Here is a 20,821-nt window from a genome sequence, read left to right on the forward strand (position 1 = left end):
GACATTAAAAGTACACACATTTCTGTTCGTGTAGGAAGTGAACTCATTCACTGGTTATAATAAAGAAATATTGTCTGTTGTTTGTAACTTGTAAGATTGAAGAACAAAGCAGAACTTCTCTAGCCCCATAGGTAGTTCCAATACGCTTGACTCCCTCTATTTCTTGGCACTACGTCTCCCAATGAGGTGAAATAATTCTACAATACCCCCCCCCCCCCCCCTTCTTGCACTTACCGGAGGGCTCTGATTTGTGGATAGCATATTAACTTGAGAATTTGGTGGTCGTTTTTTTTATCATTTTATGAAAACTTATGGATCTGACAAGCACTTGATAAGCATCGATGGCTCCATGATGTTTACCGACGCGGATGATGGATTAGGAAGTGAATGGGTTGACTGCAGTAGTGATGTGTGAGACTTTTGGTAAACTAGGTGACAGCAGACTGGTAATCCATTGTTCTCAGCTCAGAACTACGTAAACAATTAGAATTTGCTATGCAAGTCTGTTGGGTGTGCCACCTTGCATTTGGACTAAGCGGCAGGCGACATTGTGACTTTAAAAACTCACAATAGGACAATAGGCCAATTTTTACAATTGATTTTTATTTGACCATGATGCCAGGCTATCTTGATGTAACACTATATTTGTGAATTACAGCTATTTAGCTGGGCACAAAGTCTTGCAAAAAGCAAAACCTAATGATACATTGTATTTCAACAATGAATTAAACTAAAGTTTTTAGATGCATTGGCATGCTTCGAGCTGAACAAGGTAGCAATGAAAGTAAACTGCTCAAAACCCGAGTCAAGAAACTACATGTGCCATAGTTGTAATGTCTTGTCTTGATGGATACTGCACCAACACCCCCTTCTCATGGTCACATGGGCAGTAGGGTCAGTTGTAGGCATGGAATTGCTGACCATACCAGAAACACAGGTGCTAACCCTTTCTCTTCACGATTGTACTGGGTATTTATTTAACAACACACATGACCTACATGTAGGCCCTACCACTTTACAAATGTACATCCCACCCGAAGTAATATTGGTTTTAGTGTCTGGCTTTTAAAGGACGCAAGTTTCAAGACCAGAACTCAAACCCAGACTCTGCTGAACAGAAACAGGAGAGCCTGAGTGTGCGTGACCGCTCGGCCACGAAACGCCCTGCCTTTAATTTCATAGACGAAACATTTCTGCCTCCCCAAGTAAACAGTGGTGTCTAAATATATCATGCCAGTGTTTTGCACTTGCAGCTGAACATCATCAACGGTAATTAATGTTTCCTCTTTCCTGCCATGTCGTTAACTCTCGGCCCTCATTGGACAGAAATTAATATAGCATCCCCTACACTTGAGCATGCTCTCCGCTGATAATGTCATGTTGTACATAAAGTCAACCAACTTTACAAGAGGCAAGCAATATTTGACATGTGTAAAACCATTAGCAGTAATCTGATTTTGATCTTTTAAATACTGTATCCCTCTTCCAGGCATGTGAGACTTCCTCTTTTCAGCTGATTTCCTCTTTTTTTTGGTTTTGACTTTCCTCTTTTTTTCTTCACTTTCTGTGCACAAAAGTATAGGAATAGTATCTTTTCCGCTTTTTTCTTGTCCAGTTTTCTCTTTTCCTTTTTTTTTTCATGGATAGTTACTCACATGCCTGCTCTTCGGATTTAGGTGTTATCCATCTTTGTTATCTGAAGGTTTGAGGAAGTCATTGTTTAGAAAATATTTTTTGGGTTTATGAAAAATATGATGAATAAAGGTGCACATTCAATTGCAGGTACAGTGTAGTTAGACAAAAATAGGGAACATGTTCATCCAGCAATAGTAGACAAAACTTGTGTATTGGTTTTGTGTTTGGTAATGTAGAAACAGACCTTGAATTACATGGAGGTCATAATGACCTTCAAAAGTTTCCCAAACACTTACAAGGTTTTCCAAGTTTTAAATTCTAATTTTGTTTTATTAATCTTGCAATGATGTTTTTTTTGTGTTGATCAGGTGAAATTGAAAGGTGCTTGAAGAAGGTGACTGAAGGAGTGGAGACTTTTGAAGACATTTGGCAAAAGGTGAGCCTTTTTCTTCAGGTTCAAATAAATTTAACTCGGGGGGGGGGGGGAGGGGCATGTACATCCAGGCTGATATATGTAGCAGAGGCAAATGCCTCCTTTGCGCCCCAGGTCATTGTCTCATAAGTACTCTTTGTAATATTCCGATTGAAATTTACAGTTTCCTTCTAGAGGTGCCCTTGTTCAAGGAGAGGCCACCTTGGTGCCCTTGCCATTTCAAAATTGAGTCATAAGGCCTGTACATCGAGTCTGTTCAGGAAAAAACATGTTTTTATTAAGTTGGTTACGTACTTCATGACCAGTTTATGGGAATCCATTAATTCGGGCTGAACACTTCACTGAGGCAACAAGGGTGATTGCCCTTTCAGAAACGAAGCATCATGCCTAATATCGACGATGAATGCATCCACACCGTATACAACATACACAGTTAGTTCTGTGCAGTTGCAGGCATGCCCCAGCGCAGAACTCCCCACTGTATCTGCTCTGGCTTCCCTTTCCTGCAAACAGAAAACAACCTGTGACGATGTACAGCAATCAAGGGTTTTCATGCTTGATGGTCAAGTCACATTGTAACAAGAAGGTAGAATGCAAAGACAAGTTGATTTACATGTCTTACCAAGGCAAGAATTCATTGAAAGTCATTTAAAACATTGATTCTTACGTGCACTCCTTGCAATAATTTGTTTGTGTATGTGCAGGTTCATAATGCAACCAACAGTAATCAGAAGGAGAAGTATGAGGCGGATCTCAAGAAGGAGATCAAGAAACTACAGGTAAGAGACTTGGAAAATTTATTTCTTACTTTCTTTTAGTTCAATGGACTAAGCTCAGCCGTCGATTTCACAAAACTCTTCCTAACTTCGGATTAATCTTATAACTTAGGACGAGTCCCAACCCTGCACTGTAGCATGCAGACCTTAAGATTAATCCTAAGTTAGGACGAGTTACTCGTCCTTACTCGAGATAAGGCGAGTCCTAACTCTTTGTGAAATCGACGGCTGGTTATGTCAGCAGCAGAGTGTAGTTCCGACTCACAGTCATGACAATTGTGCCCCAAAACCAAGTTTCAGACCTGATATCATGCAGTGAATGCATATCCCACAGTACATAATACACAGTTTGTTCTGTGCACAGTTGCAGGCATGCCCCAGCGTAGAACTACCCACTGTATCTGCTCTGGCTTCCCTTTCCTGCAAACAAAAAACACTCAGTGACGTACGATAATCAAGGGTTCTCATGCTTGATGGTCAAGTCACATTGTAACAAGAAGGTAGAAAGCAACGAATCTGGATTGAAGTTTCCTTCGTTTGATCATTTAACATCAGCTTCTGTGGCTTTTTCAATGGTAGATACAACTATGCCAACCTGCAACATGATATTTAGCGTTATTTGCATCCATTAGTTTCAAGATGCTAAGGTGTTTATTATATGCATTAATTATTGTTTTAACAGCGGCTACGAGACCAGATTAAAACATGGGCTGCATCAAATGAAATTAAAGACAAGAGAACGCTGCTAGAAAACAGGAAACTCATAGAGACGGTAAGTTGATCTGAAAAGCAAAAATCAGCATTTCAAAACAATTAGTAATGCTATATTACAGTCGAGGTTCTCCCCATGTTTTTTAAAAACTGGGTTCTATTCTGGACAAAACAGTTGGAAGTTCAGCCTTTGCCATGTATGCATGCTGAATGGACCGATCCGGCCTGTCAATCAAATTGGGCGCGTTCACCCATTTTGACCAATCACAGCAATGATTGTGGTCGGACAAACTCGGTCATGCGTGCGCGTATATTTGGCACGCGCGGCAGAATCGTGAAGAATGTCATTGGGAGTGCTTGTACACGTGTCTTGCTCACGTGCGCGGTGGGCGGAGCTTAGTGGAAAGCCGGAACGGTCCATTGAAACGGTCAATCTGTGGCACCTAATAGGTTTGCTTGGTTGTTTGTTTGCTTGTTTTTCCAATTGTTTATTTGGATGATCCCCCTGTCAAGGGAACCGCTGCAAACTCCCACAAGGGCATATAAACGCCAAGACGGCACAAAACAATTTCTCTCGCACAACATTGGTTCAACCTCTATGATTAGGAATAGCACAAGTTAACAAAATGTGACTCAGTAACTAGATAAAGCATTAGGCATGATACCAGGCAGTGAATATATATATACACAGTTAGTTCTGTGCAGTTGCAGGCATGCCCCAGCGCAGAACTCCCCACTGTATCTGCTCTGGCTTCCCTTTCCTGCAGACAGAAAACACTCTGTGATGATGTACAACAATCAAGGGTTTTCATGCTTGATGGTCAAGTCATATTGTAACAAGAAGATAGAAGGCAAAGAATGTGGATTGAAGTTGGTTTGTTGAGTGTAAAATGATTTGTAAGATGTGATTTACCAATAAAAACAATTGAGGAAACAGAATTAGCTATTGAAAACAATTTACCAACTAAAAGGATATATGGTATAAATGCAAACAAAAGTTTATGGCCTGACGTTTCGACCCTAGCAAAGTCATTCTCAAAGACTAAATGACAATGCAACAACCATCGGCCATCAACTATTTTTTGCAATAAAAACAATTGTTATACCCACTTGCCCACAAAAGTGAGAGAAACCCACCTACCGTTTGATCATTTAACATCAGCAACTAGATGAAAATACTTGTTCCAGTCATTGTTATATTAGCAGTTAGCTTGGGGGATTCGATCCCACAACCTTGTACTTGCAAGTTCTACAGTGTAACCACGGGACTGTTGTTGTTAGTGTAAAGCGCATTGATACGGTCTTTGTAAAATGCGCTATATAAGAACTAGTTGTTATTATTACTATCATGATGACAACTTATTTATATCTCTTGTACTCTGTGCAGCAAATGGAAAGATTCAAAGTTGTGGAGCGGGAGACGAAAACAAAAGCGTACTCTAAGGAGGGGCTTGGGTTAGCCACGAAGATTGACCCCGCCCAGAAAGAGAAAGATGACATCACAATGTGGTTAGCGCACTGCATCGAGATGCTCAATATCCAAGTGGATCAATTTGAAAGTGAACTTGAAAGCATCTTGTCCAACTCCAAGAAAAGGAAAGTCCCAGCAGATGTAAGTCAAAATCATTTTTTCTCTGCATTTTTAAAACGAAGCATCAGGCCTGATATCGTGCGGTGAATGCATCCACACAGTATACATACACAGTTTGTTCTGTGCACAGTTGCAGGCATGCCCCAGTGCAGAACTCCCCTCTGTATCTGCTCTGGCTTCCCTTTCCTGCAGACAGAAAACACTATGTGATGATGTTCGACAATCAAGGGTTCTCATGCTTGATGGTCAAGTCACATTGTAACAAGAAGGTAGAAGGCACTGAATCTGGATTGAAGTTCTTTCGTTGAGTGTAAATAGATGCAATTCCTGGCTTGATCTGTTTCTGTTAGATTTCATTCGCCTACATTAAGAAGAAAAAAATATAAAAAGTGAATAAGATGGATGTTAATGGAATTTAAAGCCATTGGACCCTTTCGGTACAGAAAAAAAAAAAAAAGTTCACAGATTTACAAATAACTTACAGGGGTTACAGAAGGTAGTGGTGAAATACTTCTCTTAAAATATTATTCCATGAAATGCTTTACTTTTTGAGAAAACAGTAAAACAATATCAATTCTCGTTAACGAGAATTACGGATTTATTTTAAACACATGTCATGACACGGCGAAACGCGCGGATACAAGGGTGGGTTTTCCCGTTATTTTTTCCCGACTCCGATGACCGATTAAGCCCAAATTTTCACAGGTTTGTTATTTGATATATAAGTTGTGATACACGCAGTGTGGGCCTTGGACAATACTGTTTACCGAAAGGGTCCAATGGCTTTAACTATGTGTGATGAGAAGCTTATTTGAACAGCAATGGTAAAAGCCAGTCTCCGAATTGTTTTTTTTTTTTCTGGGTTCTACCAACAAGTGAGATCCTGCAGACCTCAGAGCATGACTGCTTTATCTGCATTGTTCATTCCTAGAAGCAAACACAGTTACTAGTTGGGATGACCGCGCCTTTTTCTGTTTCGTCTCACAAGATATGGAACAGTCTTCTTAACAACATCAGACAATCGTGTACAATACATTTTTTTAAGACATCACTCAAATCTCACCTGTTAACGGAGCTTACTGTATCGCGCCATGGGCAATGATGGTTGGAATATGGCGCCATATAAACGTTACGATTGATTGATGATTGATGTTTTGAACCAAGTTAGATCTTGTAGATATTTGTTGACGTATTTGTGGGTTTCATATTTCCTCTTTTCAGAAGCAAGACAGAGTAGAGGAGCTTCAAATGTGGTTAGAAAAACACAGGTTTCACATCAACAAGCTAGAAACGCTAATGAGGATGCTGGATAACAGTACGATAGAAATTGATCAGGTCAGTGGACCTCACTATCTTGTAAGGCATCTATGAGTGCTTAAGACATACATGTACCTTTTAGGCCCGTTCACATTGGACTATCTGGGGGGGGGTAAAGTACTTGAGCAAATTGAAAACTTTACCATTTTTAAGTCCAGTGCGAACAGCCAAGGAAATTTTCTATCCTAGTAACTTGACCAAATCCAATATGTAGTTCCGGGTTTTTATTGTGGAATTGTGGATATTTGGCTGGATTTTACTCTGTAATCGGTACTATCCAGGATTGATGTGAGGATAAACAAAATTGTGTACTTACAGTCTAAGAGCTTATTGATAAGGAAGCAAATACCAAATCTATTTTCTTCTGTGAAAAATATCCCTCTGAAATGAAATCATATTCAGGGAAACTGTTTCTGAAAACCTAAACAAAAAAAAGCAACAGCTGATTTCGGTTGTTACATCCAAAATTAAGGACAATGTGTTAACATGCTGAAAATCAGGCATGGTTTTTTCAATATTTTCTCCTGACTTGCACAAGTCACAGGTTTATTATTATTACACTGTCTGCAATTATTTTGTTAGCTCTTCTAATCCTGTATAATACATTTAGTACCTTCATGTAGTTTCTGTAGAGAAGTGGATGGAATTGTTTTCAGTATATTGGACAAGTGCTCTTTTAGTTGCTTTTTGTTACCACTTGGAAACATACGTACCATTCATGATCAGTGTTGTAGCCGCAGTGGGCAGTGCTGGGCAGGCCTGCCCAGGACTCACAATTTTTGCCCAGCACTCTGAACAAAATACATTGTGCCCGCCAAGCACAGATTTGAAAATATTGTCCACTGCGCATTGATCTGAGACACAGCTATTGATAAGGAGTATCATATGTCACAGAGAATGAACACGGCCAAAAGGCCATTTAACTTTTTGCAAGACCACATAACAAGAACAGTTTGGAAACCTGGCCCCACTTCAGCAATAATGGCCCCTTAATTAGACATAAATCATTTTGTTAATCCGCTCGCCCTTGATGGACTTGGATTTATTGCATTTAAATATTGGTCAAGCTACAACCCTGTTCATGATCAAGAGATGCTTAAAAACATGTCGATCTGGTATCCTGTCTCCTAGATCAAAAAGATTAAGGATGATGTAGAGTATTACATCGACTCGTCGCAAGAACCAGACTTTGAAGAGAATGAGTTTGTCTATGATGACCTTGACATCGAAGATGAATGTAAGTTATTAAGGAAATTACTCTAAATGAGTTTGGGTGATTCTGAAAAGAACTGTTGGTTTCAACTCGACGTTTTGATTAGTATGCTCTGATCTTCTTCTAGAGAAAAAAAAGAAGACAATTAGAGCATACTGATCGAAGCGTCGAGTTGAAACCAACAGTTCTTTTCAGAACCACCCCAACTCATTTAGAGATAGTCATTACATGGTGTTACCACAAACCTTTCCATATAGTATTTTTTACATTGCTTTCAACTTTTTTCAAGTCTCATCTTTTTAAACAGGTTGTTTAACATTGTAACTTTTTGTCAGTTTTCTGTATTATCTAGTTTCTTTAACTATTTTTACTGTGTCAGTGTGATACCTTGCTTTATATAAATTTGTTTAGTCCAGACTTTTGTTTTGTCACTTATCCAGTACCTTGAGGTAGGGTCTTTCTGCTATTTCTTTATGTTTGTAAGTTGTTCTTAATTATTAATTTTATTATTATTAATATCATTTGTTTCATTTTTCTTTGACAGTGAGTAGTCAGTTATTGGCCACCTCACCAGATGATGATGTAATGACCAATACCTCTGGGGACACGCCCGTCAGTATCTCACCGACGTTATTACCAAGCCCAGGCTCAAACCATTCCAAAGATAAGATCGATGATGAAGTCAAGAAGAGAACGAGATCCACGGATAGTGAAGTGAGTAGTCCTCTTTTGTTCTTATAGTGCTGTGATCACAAAAAAATTGCTAAGCACGGAAAAGAATTGCTTAACATTAACAGGTTACAAGTAAAAACTACATCAAGTTTACATTGTCATGAGTGGTGTTCCACTCATTTTTTGCTTAGCACAGAAATGTGTCAAGCAGAATTTTCTTGTAAACAGCTTTAGGAAATTGGGCCCCATCATGCTTCCTCCATCTTGGTCATGTTTCCTGTATCCAATGACAGTAATGAATGCTAATATATTTATTGTAGGAACCCGACTATTTTTCCTTCCAGCCTCTGTTTGGTTAAGGTGGCCGCACCATGATAAAGGTCTATCCTATTTCAGGTATTAGAAAGACTGTAGACTAAAACTCTTGATTTCTATTTGAAGTGTGAAGAGTCTGTAAACATAGCGCCATGTACAAGGTGTTGAGGAACAGTGTCCTCATAGAGGAAATGCCTCGGTGCTTTCATACATATCAACCTCTTCCCTTGCAGGTACACATTTATACCCCTTGGTGAAGAGAAGCAATTATGGTAAAGCACCTTGCAGAAGGACAGGAGTTTCATGACCGGGATTCTAACCCAAAATATGATGACTTTAACCTAGCCACCAGAACTTGAACTCGATGCTCTTAACCACTCGGCCATGACACCCTAAATGTTATTTTGATCTTTCCTTTTACCCACAGTCATCGTCATCACCAAGGAAGGGGGGCAAAAGTGCAACGTCAACATCTTCATCATCATCGCAGTCGTCGAATCGGCCGATAATAGTCAGAGCAGCATCGACACCAACGAGTGCAACCAACGTCAGTGTGCCATCAGGGGTTACGACAATAAATCAGTCCGTCACGAACAAGAGTAGTCTCAGTAAAACAAACAGGTGAGTTGGAACGTTTGATGTAAAATTCTGGTTCACTATTTAACTATATTACAATACACCACCCGATACACCCAGCGATGGGGGGTATGATTGCCTCCTGCAGTAAGGGCGACGAGCTGGGCTCTGTCTGCAAAGTACTTTTGTAAATTACTGCAAGGAATAAGACAACAAATGTTACATTGCTTTACCCAATGGAACATTCCATTAGCGTCTTCTTGGCAAATGTTCACCGTTTTATATTTTCCTTAAAAAAAGTAACTTTCACCTTCAACTGAGTTGAGCCTCTAGTGGCCAATGGATGTGGAGGGCTCCCTTCCTTATTTAGTCTAATAGCCTCTTGCAATAAGGGCGAAGAGCTGGCCTCTGTCTGCAAAGTTTGTTCGTAGAAGACAATGAAATATGACTTTTACTACCAGTGTTGACATAACTCCAATGGGTGGTTATGTTAAAGAATTCACTTCAAGCTTGAGCCCAATTTCATGGCCCTGCTTACAGCTGAATTCTGGGTGTACATGTAGGATCACCATTCTCAGCTTACTGTGCAAGCACAGAATTTCTGCGCTAGCTTTGTTATCAAAGAATGGCTATTAACGTAGAGTACGCATGCCCACAATCAAAAATTCCCTGCTAAACTGTGAAATATGTGTAAGTGCGGAATTCCCTGCTTCCATATGCGCAGATTCTTTAATTATGGTAAGCAGAGCTATGAAATTGGGCCCTGATTTTAATATGAAGTAATTTGTGAAAGTTCAAATTGTGAAAAAAAGAGGTTTTGGAAGTCAGCTTTGAACTTGTTGCCTTGACTGCAGTAATTTTTTCTACAACTTTTCATTTATTGCAAATTTTAAACAAAGGTCAAATTTTTCTTTAAAAAAAAAAATTATTTGGCAAATTTTCGAAGTGTATTTTATTTTCCTTTAAAAAAATAACTATCACCTTTAACTAAGTTGAGCCTGTGGTGGCCAATAGAGGGCTCACTTCCATTAATAGTCTGGTTCTCTGACTGTATTTAGTTAGTGCAATTGGTATTAGGGAGTCTGGGGTTATGACTTGAATGATGCACTGTGTTTAGGATGCAACATTTAGTTGCATGAGTTCAAAAAACACCATGGGGAAGAACTGATTTGAATAATGAAGGTAATCAATGCAATTGTATACAAACTTATTATTGTAGGGTTGTTTGGAGAGACGTAATAACATTTATTATTTTGGAAAAGGTTGAAAATTACTTCTTTTTTTGCAGGAAAAATGTCTGTATCCGACTGCCACTTTTTACTCATTTGTTCCGAAAGTAATAGTCTCATTTGAGTAAATATGATACTGTTTTATTTCATGATGAATTTAAAAAGTAGCAGTCGGCTACTGCCAATACTTTTTTGTCATTTTATCTTTATTTACTTTTAAAAAAACTTGACTATATAATATAGTCAAATTATTTACTTTTTTTTTTTTTTTTTTTTTTTTTTTTTGAAAGTTTTTTAAAATATGTTTTGTGTTATTTTTCAATGGATGAATTTGTTTTCAGTCCGGTAGTACCTAGATAAATAAAAACATTACACTATTATTACAAACCCCAAAGGAAAAAACCATTTTGGGTTGCAGGCATGCCCCAGCGCAGAACTTCCAACTGCATCTGCTCTGGCTTCCCTTTCCTGCAGACAGAAAACACTCTGTGATGATGTACGACAATCAAGGGTTTTTATGCTTGATGGTCAACTCACATCGTAACAAGAAGGTTGAAGGCAAAGAATGTGGATTGAAGTTCCTTCATTGAGTGTGAATACACACAATTCCTGGCTTGATTTGTTTCCATTAGATTTCATTTTCCAATATTTACAAGTCAAGTCACATTGTAACAAGAAGGTAGAAAAGTAATTTGAAGAATCCTGACTCATACATGTACTTCCTGTGAATGCAAAGCGAATTTTGACGTCACCTGGCTGTTTCGCAGGAGCTGAACACAGTTCAACTGTACAAATTAGTCGTTGCAAGTTTGTGACGTCAAAATTCGTTTCACATTCTCAGGAAGTATGAACCGGGCTAAAGACTTCCTCTGTCAAACCACCATTGACTAACTGAAATTCCAGGCTACATGATTGTTCCCTTCCATCTAGGAGGCAAAACACTCAAAATGTAGCAGACATTGTAGATTTTTGATGTTTTGAGTGCTGTATATTTTCCAGTGCTGACCCAGGGATTCGGGTAAACGATATTTTCCACAGCTTACCGGTGTCGTCAACACAACATGCAATAGCACAACCGCCGTCAGGTCCTGCGTATGCAGTAGCAGCAGGGGCACAACAGAATTCCAACAGCTCACAAGGTAACACAAAACGCCTCTTTATATTTTATCCCATGGCCTCTGTTGTCCCTGGTATTTGCCTTGGTGCCCCTTTATTGGTGTCATCAAACCGCCATCATAAAGGTTGAAAAATTTTCCGATGTTGGGATGTTTTCATTATAATGAAAATGTTTTTACAAAACTACAAGGAGATACATGGTAAGTTGCAGGCATGCCCCAGCGCAGAACTCCCCACTGTATCTGCTCTGGCTTCCCTTTCCTGCAAACAGAAAACACTCCGTGACGTTGTACGACAATCAAGGGTTTTCATGCTTGATGGTCAAGTCACATTGTAACAAGAAGGTGCAAGGCAAAGAAACTGGATTGAAGTTCTTTCATGTAAATACACACAATTCCTGGCTTGATTTACTTCCACTAAATTTCATCTACCAATATATATGATTTGTTGCCCACTAGGCCCACATTATGAGATTAAACCTCCTACTGTCTGGCCAGTTTACAGCAGCCAATTTGGTTTTGGATGATAGATAAACTATGCCAGTCTATCATTTAATAAGTTCTTCTGGATTGTTGAGAATCATAAGAGGCTCATTTTCAAAATCTCATTTCTTTTTTTTTTTCTTCTTTTTTTAGTAAGGTTTCACTCCTAAGGTAGAAGCTTCTTCAGCATTATGAACATGGTCAATGCTGAACTGCCTTTTATACCCTTCCTTGGTGGACATAGAGAGCATCAAAGGCATGGTTTTGGCTAATTGGTCATAAATGCCAGTCGAGTGCATTGAAACAGCACACACAAGTAAACAGTTAGTTTTGTTCATTGTCGTGCCACTATACAAAACCTGTGCAATTGTATGGTTACAAATGATGGGTCTACTCGCTGGATAATGTCACCAAGAGTAGGAGGGTAAAAGCAGCTAAGATGAAGTTTTGTTATCTTCAGTGAATTTATTTTAAATTTTGTTTTCTGAAATTCTTTGACATGAAGGTTCAACAGGGCAAGTAAGAATTATCTCTCAGCCGCCGGTACATCAGCCGTCCCACACACAGCCTACAACACAGCTTCAAAACAACAACACCCAGCAGCCGAGACCAGACCTCAACGGGCCCCTTCCAGGTATTGTCAAACTCTGTCCACCATTCAAGAGATTCTCAATAGGTTTTTTTTTTTCAAATCTCAGTATTATTGTAGGGTGCAGGCATGCCCCAGCGCAGAACTCCCACTTGTATCTGCTCTGGCTTCCCTTTCCTGCAAACAGAAAACACTCTGTGATGATGTATGACAATCAAGGGTTTTCATGTTTGATGGTCAAGTCGCATTGTAACAAACAAACAAATGTTTCATGACATCTTGAAGATGATTTTCTCAGTGTAAAGTTTCAAATTTGTATGAAAAGCAAAATATCTCGTACGATCTAGTCCTCCATGATAAGTGCTCCAGAATCTTTTACGTGCACGATCAATTTTGTGCACACAGTACCTACAGCTTAATGTCACATTCTAAGGACATAGCAATCTTACTAAAGCATCTTGCTCAAGGATGAAACTGTCATGAACGGGACTCGAACCCACACTCGGCTGATCAGAAACACAAGAGCATGAGTCCGGTGCTCTTGTAGTTTCATTTTGGTTATGGCTAAACAAATAAGTTTGTTGTTGTCTTTCAGCATTTAACATGTCATCTCTGGAAAACTCCATCGAACACATAGAGCAAACCCTCGCCTCCAATAGCATCCCAAGCCAAGCTGCTCCAACGGTAGCCGCTTCCACACTCTCAACAGCCCCAACGCCTGTCCAGGTCACGCAACAACAACAACAACAACAACAACAACAACAGCAGCAACAGCAGCAACAACAACAGCAGCAACAACAACAACAGCAGCAGCAACAACTTCAGCAGCAGCAACAAGTGCAGCCGCAGAAACCATTGCAAACACCCGTCTCCGAGCCCGTAGAAAGAGTGCCAACGTCACAACCAGCACCGAACGTACCGACACCCAATCCATCGGAACCTATGACAAATGGTCCACTTAGTCCAAAAGTTAATAAAGAGGTAAGTGTACATTGGTCTTGATTCCAGCAACAGCTTAATATAGGGCCCAATTTCATAGCGCTGCTAAGCACAAAAATTTGCTTAGCATGAAATGTTTTGCCATGGTAAAACGGGATTACCAACCAAATTTCCACGTGATTTTCAGGATAAGCAAACAACAGCTGAATACCAATAACAAGCAACACGTAACAAATGGAAATTTGGTTGGTAATCCTGTTTTTATCAAGGAAGAAATTTCATGCTAAGCAAATTTTCGTGCTTAGCACCTCTATGAAATTGGGCCCTGATGTCTGCATCACTGTTTGAGTCAGATATAATACAAATATTGAACGCATTTTGTTAATGCGTTGTTGCAGAACATAGTCACACATAATCCTTGTCTTCTCTCAATTGGGTTCTTGGCTTATACGGTGATTAAGTTCGCTTTTCTGAGAGTCCTTGGCTTCAAAACCATACTTCATCAATGAAAGCAACTTGGTGAAATCTGGACTTTTTAATTGACAAGGCGAAGCCAAGTAGAAATGGAATAACCAAATTTCACTGGGTGATTGTTTTCTGCATAAATGCCTGAACGAAATGCATTCAATGTTAGTTTTGTATAACTCTCGCTTAGATCCTTGTCATTTGAAATTATTTGTTCCTAGAAAACACAAATTAGACTTGGAAACTCTTTTAATGTTTTAAGCACAACTTACTACTACTACTTACATTTATCATCACTGCAAATCAAAGGCGTTGATTGTTTAATCAGTTTATGCATGCCCAATGTCACGTTACCAGTGTATTCATTCTGGTTTAAAGGCACTGGATACCTTTGGTGATTGTCAATGACCAGTATTCTCACTTGGCGTAACCTGACATATGCATTAAATAACAAACCTGTGAAAATTTAGGCTCAATTGGTCGTCCAGTTTGCAAGAAAATAATGGAAGGAAAAGCACCTCTACTGTTGCACAATTTTGTGTGCTTTCAGATGCCTAAAAAAAAACTTTAAAAAGAGAAATTAACTTTTTCTCAAAAACTTTGTTACTTCAGAGGGAGCTGTTTCTCACAATGTTTTCTGTTTTCAACAGCTCTCCATTGCTCTTACCAAGTAATTTTTTTGGATAATATGTTTTGAGTAATTACCAATAGTGTCCAGTGCCTTAAAGTTTTGTCAGACTATGTTTTGGCCGATTGTTACCTCAAGTGCAGACTTGCCCCAGGGCAGAACTCCCCACTGTGTCTGCCCTGGCTTCCTTACCCTGCAGACAGAAAACAATGTGACGATGTTAGACTGATTATATAACTTTACCGTTATTTAATTGTGACATCACACATTAACAAGAGGTGTCAGTTGTTAAGAAATCATATTTGAGGATGGATCAAGAGGCCTGGAATTAGACGCAGGCCACGGACCTTCGTTGCCCCCTGTCTTGGCCTGGGTGCCCCTTCAAAAGATCACGTATCTACCAAACAAGGTACTCAAGGCGCTGAGTAGTCCCATTGACTTTAAGATTTTCCAATAGAAGTGCCCTTTGCAAAATGAAAATGGCCTTGCCCTTTCAAAGATAAAATTCTAGGCCTGGATCAAGAGGCATTAAGCTGCTCAAACTTGTAGTCACTAGTGCTAACATTATCCGGCTTGTCTAAACCTGTTTCAGCCATATTATTTTTCCGAAATCTTGAGACTTGGCATTTGTTGTACAAGTATTGCATGTATTATGATCACAAACCCCTGCCACTTGCTTGTGTTTTTGTTGTTTGTTTACTGGTGGGTTTTTTTTTAACTACATTTTTATGTTGTTTCGTGATGGATTTTGTTGAGGGGGGGGGGGGTAATGTCAAGTTATTTCATTTATTTCGCTTGCTTTTTCGTGCCACTACATTGTGATTTAGAGGGTGTGGGGGTCATTTCTATCATTTATTTGTGCATGTTATGTGATATTGTGAACTGACGTTTAAAGTAATGTATTGTGGATAATTTGTTTGTTTCGGTGTATGCTGTCCTCCCTTTTATACATTTTATGTGTAACTTTTCTGCTCTTATTTCTACACTTACTGAATCATATACTGTGCAAATCTCGTGCCTGTTCTAACTTCCCTGTTGGTCTCAACCGTAAGGAGTTTTCTTGAAGTAGTATTTTGCTCTAAAAAAAATCATATCATAGTGTTAAAAAAAAGTCATTTTAGCAGTGAAACAGATGAAGTGAAATGATTTATAACATATCAAAAATGAAAACCCGGAAAAACTTGACCTCCCTTTCTAGTTACTTGTGGAAAAAAAATGCCCAATTAATGTTCATGTTCATGTGAAGCTACATTGGTCAAACAAATTTGGGAGCAAGTTGCCCTGTCCCAAGTTTAAATTTTGTTAAACTTTATAATCTAAAAATTGACATTTGATTTACATCAAATAGCTATTTATATGTTCACAATTTTTGTATAAAAAGAATTTCAAAAGATCATTTGATTTCATTCAAAAATTAGTTTTCGTACCAGTTGTTTTTCTCATTTTTGATGCATGTGAGACTTGCACAGTCTATTCTGGATTATTTTGTGTTGATTAGAGGTGGATTCTGACCAGGGCCCTTTTTCGTAGAGCTGCTTAAGCACAAAAAAGCACAACAAATTTGTACTTACCAGAATAAGGTTACCAGTTAAAACACCAAATCCATGCACAATTTCTGACTGGTTCCTGCTTATTTTTTGCTAAGCACATACTTATGTGAGCAAAATTTGTCAGCTCTATGTAATTGGGACCTGTTTTATTGTTGTGCTATTTCTTCCGTTGGTCCTCAGGTCTCTCAGTGTGAACTCCCAAGAGTGTGTCACTTAGACTTGTCCTCAGTCCCCCAACGGCTAATACCTTGTGCCGGGGTACCTCATGTACGTAGTCCTTACTTCTCACTTTCTATTCTCACAATTGCACTTTTCCACAAGAATAACCCTCCTAGTTTTAACCCTTTCTATGTGTAAATCTGAAGGAATAGTTCAAACAAAGCAGCAAAATCAAATTGAGTTTTGTGGTGCAATCATTTTCCAATAGAGGCCTGTATACTTTGTATTTGATTGGGCAAGGGCCCCAAGGCATTTTCTCCTTGGTAAAGGGTGCTGCAATGGGGAAATTGTAAATTTCTACTGTAGCATTTCAAGGGCACCAAAGCAATGATCAGGGGGCATGGAGGCAATCGCCTTCAATGCCTCCGTGAAGTATCGGGCCTGCCATAGACAAAAAGATTGTCCAATGGAAGTGATTTTGCAAATTGAAAATGGCCTTGTCCTCTAAAATATGAAATTCCAGGCCTAATGCTTTGGTGCCAACTTTACAGAGCTGCTAAACTGTGCAGAGTCTGAGGCATCCACAAGTGGCCTGTACCAAAATGCCCTCCTAATTTGACCTACTTCCTCTGGTGTACTCTTTTCAAACACAGCATTGCTGCTAGATAGCTCCTGAAATTCGTATAGTGTCGGCACATTAATTCACAGGTCACAGGTTCAAGTTCCGCTCTAGTCACTTTATCTTTGTTCAACACTAAAACTGTCAAGTTTGAAACCCTACCTAGTTTACAATAATTTAATATTTGTAAACTTGATCTTGCTCAGGAAACAATCAAGAATGAAGAAGAAAAGGACTTGAAGGATTTCACGGTTGAAAACAGAGGTAAGAATCATTGGCCACTCCATGTAGCCCCTGCTAGCTCCCATCGACACCCACCGCCCCACCCCGCTCTTTCCAAAGTTGCTTACTCCATGTAGCCCCTGCTAGCTCCCATCAACGCCCCCCGCCCCACCCCGCTCTTTCCAAAGTTGCTTACCGTAATCAAAGAATTGGTGCTTACGAAAGCAGGGAGTTCTTTGCTTAAATATATTTCTCAGGTGAGCACATTTTCGCTTGTGCGCCTGTGCACTCCATGTTACGAGGTATTCTTCGCTTACACAGCTTGGAAAGAAATATAAACATATAAAATCGGGACCAGAATTTAAAAACCCAAGAATTTGGGAACAAAACCTCCCCCAAATGTTTCAATTCGAGAGGGGTTTACATTTGTAGTAATACTATTTGTTGCTTCTTATTCCTTGCAGTAATTTACGAAAGTACTTCGCAGACAGAGCCCAGCTCTTCGCCCTTACTGCAAGAGGCTATCATACCCCCATCACTGGGTGTAGCGCCCCTCGGCCCCGCTATAATGACCAAGGACCATCTGTACCAACAGACAATGATGGAATCTGCATTTCACCATCTGCCTCATCCATCAGACTCAGAGAGATTACGGTAAGGTCAACCAGACTTTCAATCACACATTTGAATTTGCTAAGTCCCTGCGCCCCATGCCAAGATGTTGGGCTGAGCAGACCTACATGTATACACATTGGACCATTCCCCTGACCTAATTAACTCTGGGCCCAATGTCATAAAGCTGTTGAGCAGAAAACACTGCTGAGCAAATTTCTTTGCCTAGCAAAAAATGAGTGGGCACCTGTTGCAACATTGTAAACGTGGCTGGTAACCATTTTCTGTTTCTCATTTTTTTTCTTTCTGGGCTTAGCAAGCTTTTATCTTTAAATGCTTTATGAAATTGTGCCGAGGGCTTTACTTTTATGACTATAGTTATATTCTTTCAGGGTTCTGCCCACAGTGGTTGCTGCCGGAAGACCAACCCGGAACTTGGGATTCTCCATCCACCACTGGCAGAATTTTCTCTGTTTTCAACAACCATACCATGTCCAAATTTATAAATTAAACTTTCAATTTCATTTATTGTCTTGCTTTATTCTAGCCAATGTTGACATCTTGTTGATGTATTTTGTTGATCTTTTCTTCATTGATGTGCTGAATCAGGCCTGTATGCTTCGTTTTTGAAAGGCCAAGGGCACCAAGGCATTTTCTCCTTTAGTAAAGGGCACCCTATGAGTAAATTGTAAATTTCTACTGGAGCATTTCAAGGGCACCAAGGCAATGACCAGGGGCAACGGAGGCAATCGCCTTCGTTGCCTCCGTGAAGTATCAGGCCTGCTGAATTGTTAACACTCAAATGTAATCCAGCTGACTGGCTTGAAGCTTTGGGTGTTTTTAAATGCGGCTAAAGGCATTCTTAATCCAAAGATTTTTCATATTTTTGCTAATATATATCTCCATATTGTATTCTACTGTTTGTATGATATTGCAGTTGTTTGCTTACAGCCAGTTGTTTGTTTGTTTATTTGTTTGTTATAATGGCCAGACTCTGAGGATTGTTGGCCAAAGGGTGTATTATGCTAGTAACCTCTCCCCTCACTTATTTATTTCCCTTACCTCTTTTATTTTATAGCCAATTGTCTATTGGCTGAGTTTGTATTATTATGTTTCTAGTATTAATATTAAGGCCTACATGCTTAGAGATTTTGCTTTAGTTTTTCCTTGTTTCTTGTAGTGATTTGGCCTTCTTAGTTTTTACTGTACATGTGTTTTTCAAGTGAACAATGTTGTTTGTTAACATAGTATCTCAATTTCTAAACACAAAGCTTAGTCATTTGTTTTTTGTTATTTCTGTTTAAATTTTTCTGACAGTATTTGATTAAAGAAATAAATGTTAGTAGTAGGCCTAATTAGAAGTAATATCAGGGCGTTTTGTGATCATTATACAGAGATGAATGGTCACTAAAGGGGTTAATACCGGTAGTCACACATTCTGTGCTATTTTACTCTGAACAGGAATTACCTTCCACGCAACCAATGTCCAACACCGCCATACCACAGTCAAGTCATGCCATCTCACATGGACTCCTTAGATTTATTCCAGAGGTTGTCAACGGAAGCGCTTTTCTTCATCTTCTATTATCAAGAGGTATGTAGAAGTGAAGAACTTGTTTAAATTTCGTTTTGTTTAGATTATTGTAGGCTGCAGGCATGCCCCAGCGCAGAACTCCCCTCTGTATCTGCTCTGGCTTCCCTTTCCTGCAGACAGAAAACACTCTGTGATGATGTACAACAATCAAGGCTTTTCATGCTTGATGGTCAAGTCACATTGTAACAAACAGTTTTGTGAACCTAGAACACTTATTGTGAAAGATAAGGGACTAACGCTGGTGTTTCTGGTTCACACGCAAGCACCCTTGTTTACGGGTTTCCTCAAGCTTGCGACCCTTGTTTACAGGTTTCCTCAAGCTTGCGAGCTACAGTGATTAAGTTCACTTATACAACACATACTTGCTTTCATTCAGAAATGTGCAATAACTATTACAATTTTTCATTTTTTTTTACAGGGAACAAAAGCTCAATATCTTGCTGCAAAAGCATTGAAGAGGCAATCGTGGAGATTCCACACCAAGTATATGATGTGGTTTCAACGGCATGAAGAACCCAAGACGATCACAGATGAGTATGAGCTGGTAAGTGAATGCATACACACAGTACATAATACACTGTTAGTTCTGTACACAGTTGCAGGCATGCCCCAGCGCAGAACTCCCCTCTGTATCTGCTCTGGCTTCCCTTTCCTGCAAACAGAAAACACTCTGTGATGATGTACGACAATCAAGGGTTTTTATGCTTGATGGTCAAGTCACATTGTAACAAACAGTTTTTTCTCCTAAATTCTTACTAATTAATAGAGGATCTTTTGTGAAGACTTGTTGCTCTCTAAATTTGTCTTGAGCCAAGCTTCAGTAGGGGTCACTGCTGGTCATTGGTGTTGACGTACTGTTAATAATTAGATAATGGGGATCCACTTTAGTATACAATTTATAAACTTCTCTCTTGGACAAATTATTTGTTCGGATGATTAGACTGACAAACAGTGCAATTGAAGTAGTGTTTCCACCAATGAACTGTTCTCTGAGGTCATTGGGGAGCATTCTGTTCCTTCCCCGAACTCGCCTTGCCACTTGAATCGATAATGCCTTTTCTAACATTGCCCTTGCCTCTGGAACTGTCTACTTAAATATCTTTAAGATTCTAAGCCAATTTACCCTTTCAACCACAATCTTTTTTATTGATAAATTGATCATTATGGACACCTTAATTGTTAATTTGTTTGTTTTCTTCAAATAGCGACCCCCAAAATAGGTCAAAATAGCACCCCCTTAAAGGCAGTGGACAGTTTTGGTAATTAGTAAAAAATAATTATAAGCATAAAACCTTACTTGGGGAGCTGTTGATACTATAAATCATTGTGAGAAACGGCTCCCTCTGAAGTAACAGAGTTTTTGAGGAAAGAAGTAATT

The 20,821-nt window shown here is 39.3% G+C and overlaps 1 protein-coding gene across 3 annotated transcripts in view; it reads left to right on the plus strand.

Annotated features, from left to right (window-relative positions):
- Positions 1-20,821, plus strand: part of LOC139943779 (CCR4-NOT transcription complex subunit 3-like) — a 30,577-nt gene that overhangs the window by 800 nt on the left and 8,956 nt on the right. Inside the window, exons 2-17 of one of the 3 annotated variants that reach the window (XM_071940580.1) lie at positions 2,004-2,071; positions 2,773-2,847; positions 3,527-3,616; positions 4,943-5,167; positions 6,368-6,481; positions 7,595-7,700; positions 8,221-8,390; positions 9,091-9,284; positions 11,468-11,607; positions 12,572-12,700; positions 13,251-13,636; positions 16,418-16,504; positions 17,222-17,279; positions 17,702-17,891; positions 19,311-19,443; positions 19,862-19,987. In XM_071940580.1, the coding sequence (XP_071796681.1) occupies positions 2,004-2,071; positions 2,773-2,847; positions 3,527-3,616; positions 4,943-5,167; positions 6,368-6,481; positions 7,595-7,700; positions 8,221-8,390; positions 9,091-9,284; positions 11,468-11,607; positions 12,572-12,700; positions 13,251-13,636; positions 16,418-16,504; positions 17,222-17,279; positions 17,702-17,891; positions 19,311-19,443; positions 19,862-19,987 (2,291 nt within the window). The remainder of the gene's footprint in view (positions 1-2,003; positions 2,072-2,772; positions 2,848-3,526; positions 3,617-4,942; positions 5,168-6,367; positions 6,482-7,594; positions 7,701-8,220; positions 8,391-9,090; positions 9,285-11,467; positions 11,608-12,571; positions 12,701-13,250; positions 13,637-16,417; positions 16,505-17,221; positions 17,280-17,701; positions 17,892-19,310; positions 19,444-19,861; positions 19,988-20,821) is intronic. The other 2 variants (XM_071940581.1, XM_071940582.1) reach the window with 2 other exon arrangements.

This window comes from Asterias amurensis, chromosome 11 (assembly GCF_032118995.1).
Source record: "Asterias amurensis chromosome 11, ASM3211899v1".
In the NCBI taxonomy this organism is placed as follows: domain Eukaryota; kingdom Metazoa; phylum Echinodermata; class Asteroidea; order Forcipulatida; family Asteriidae; genus Asterias; species Asterias amurensis.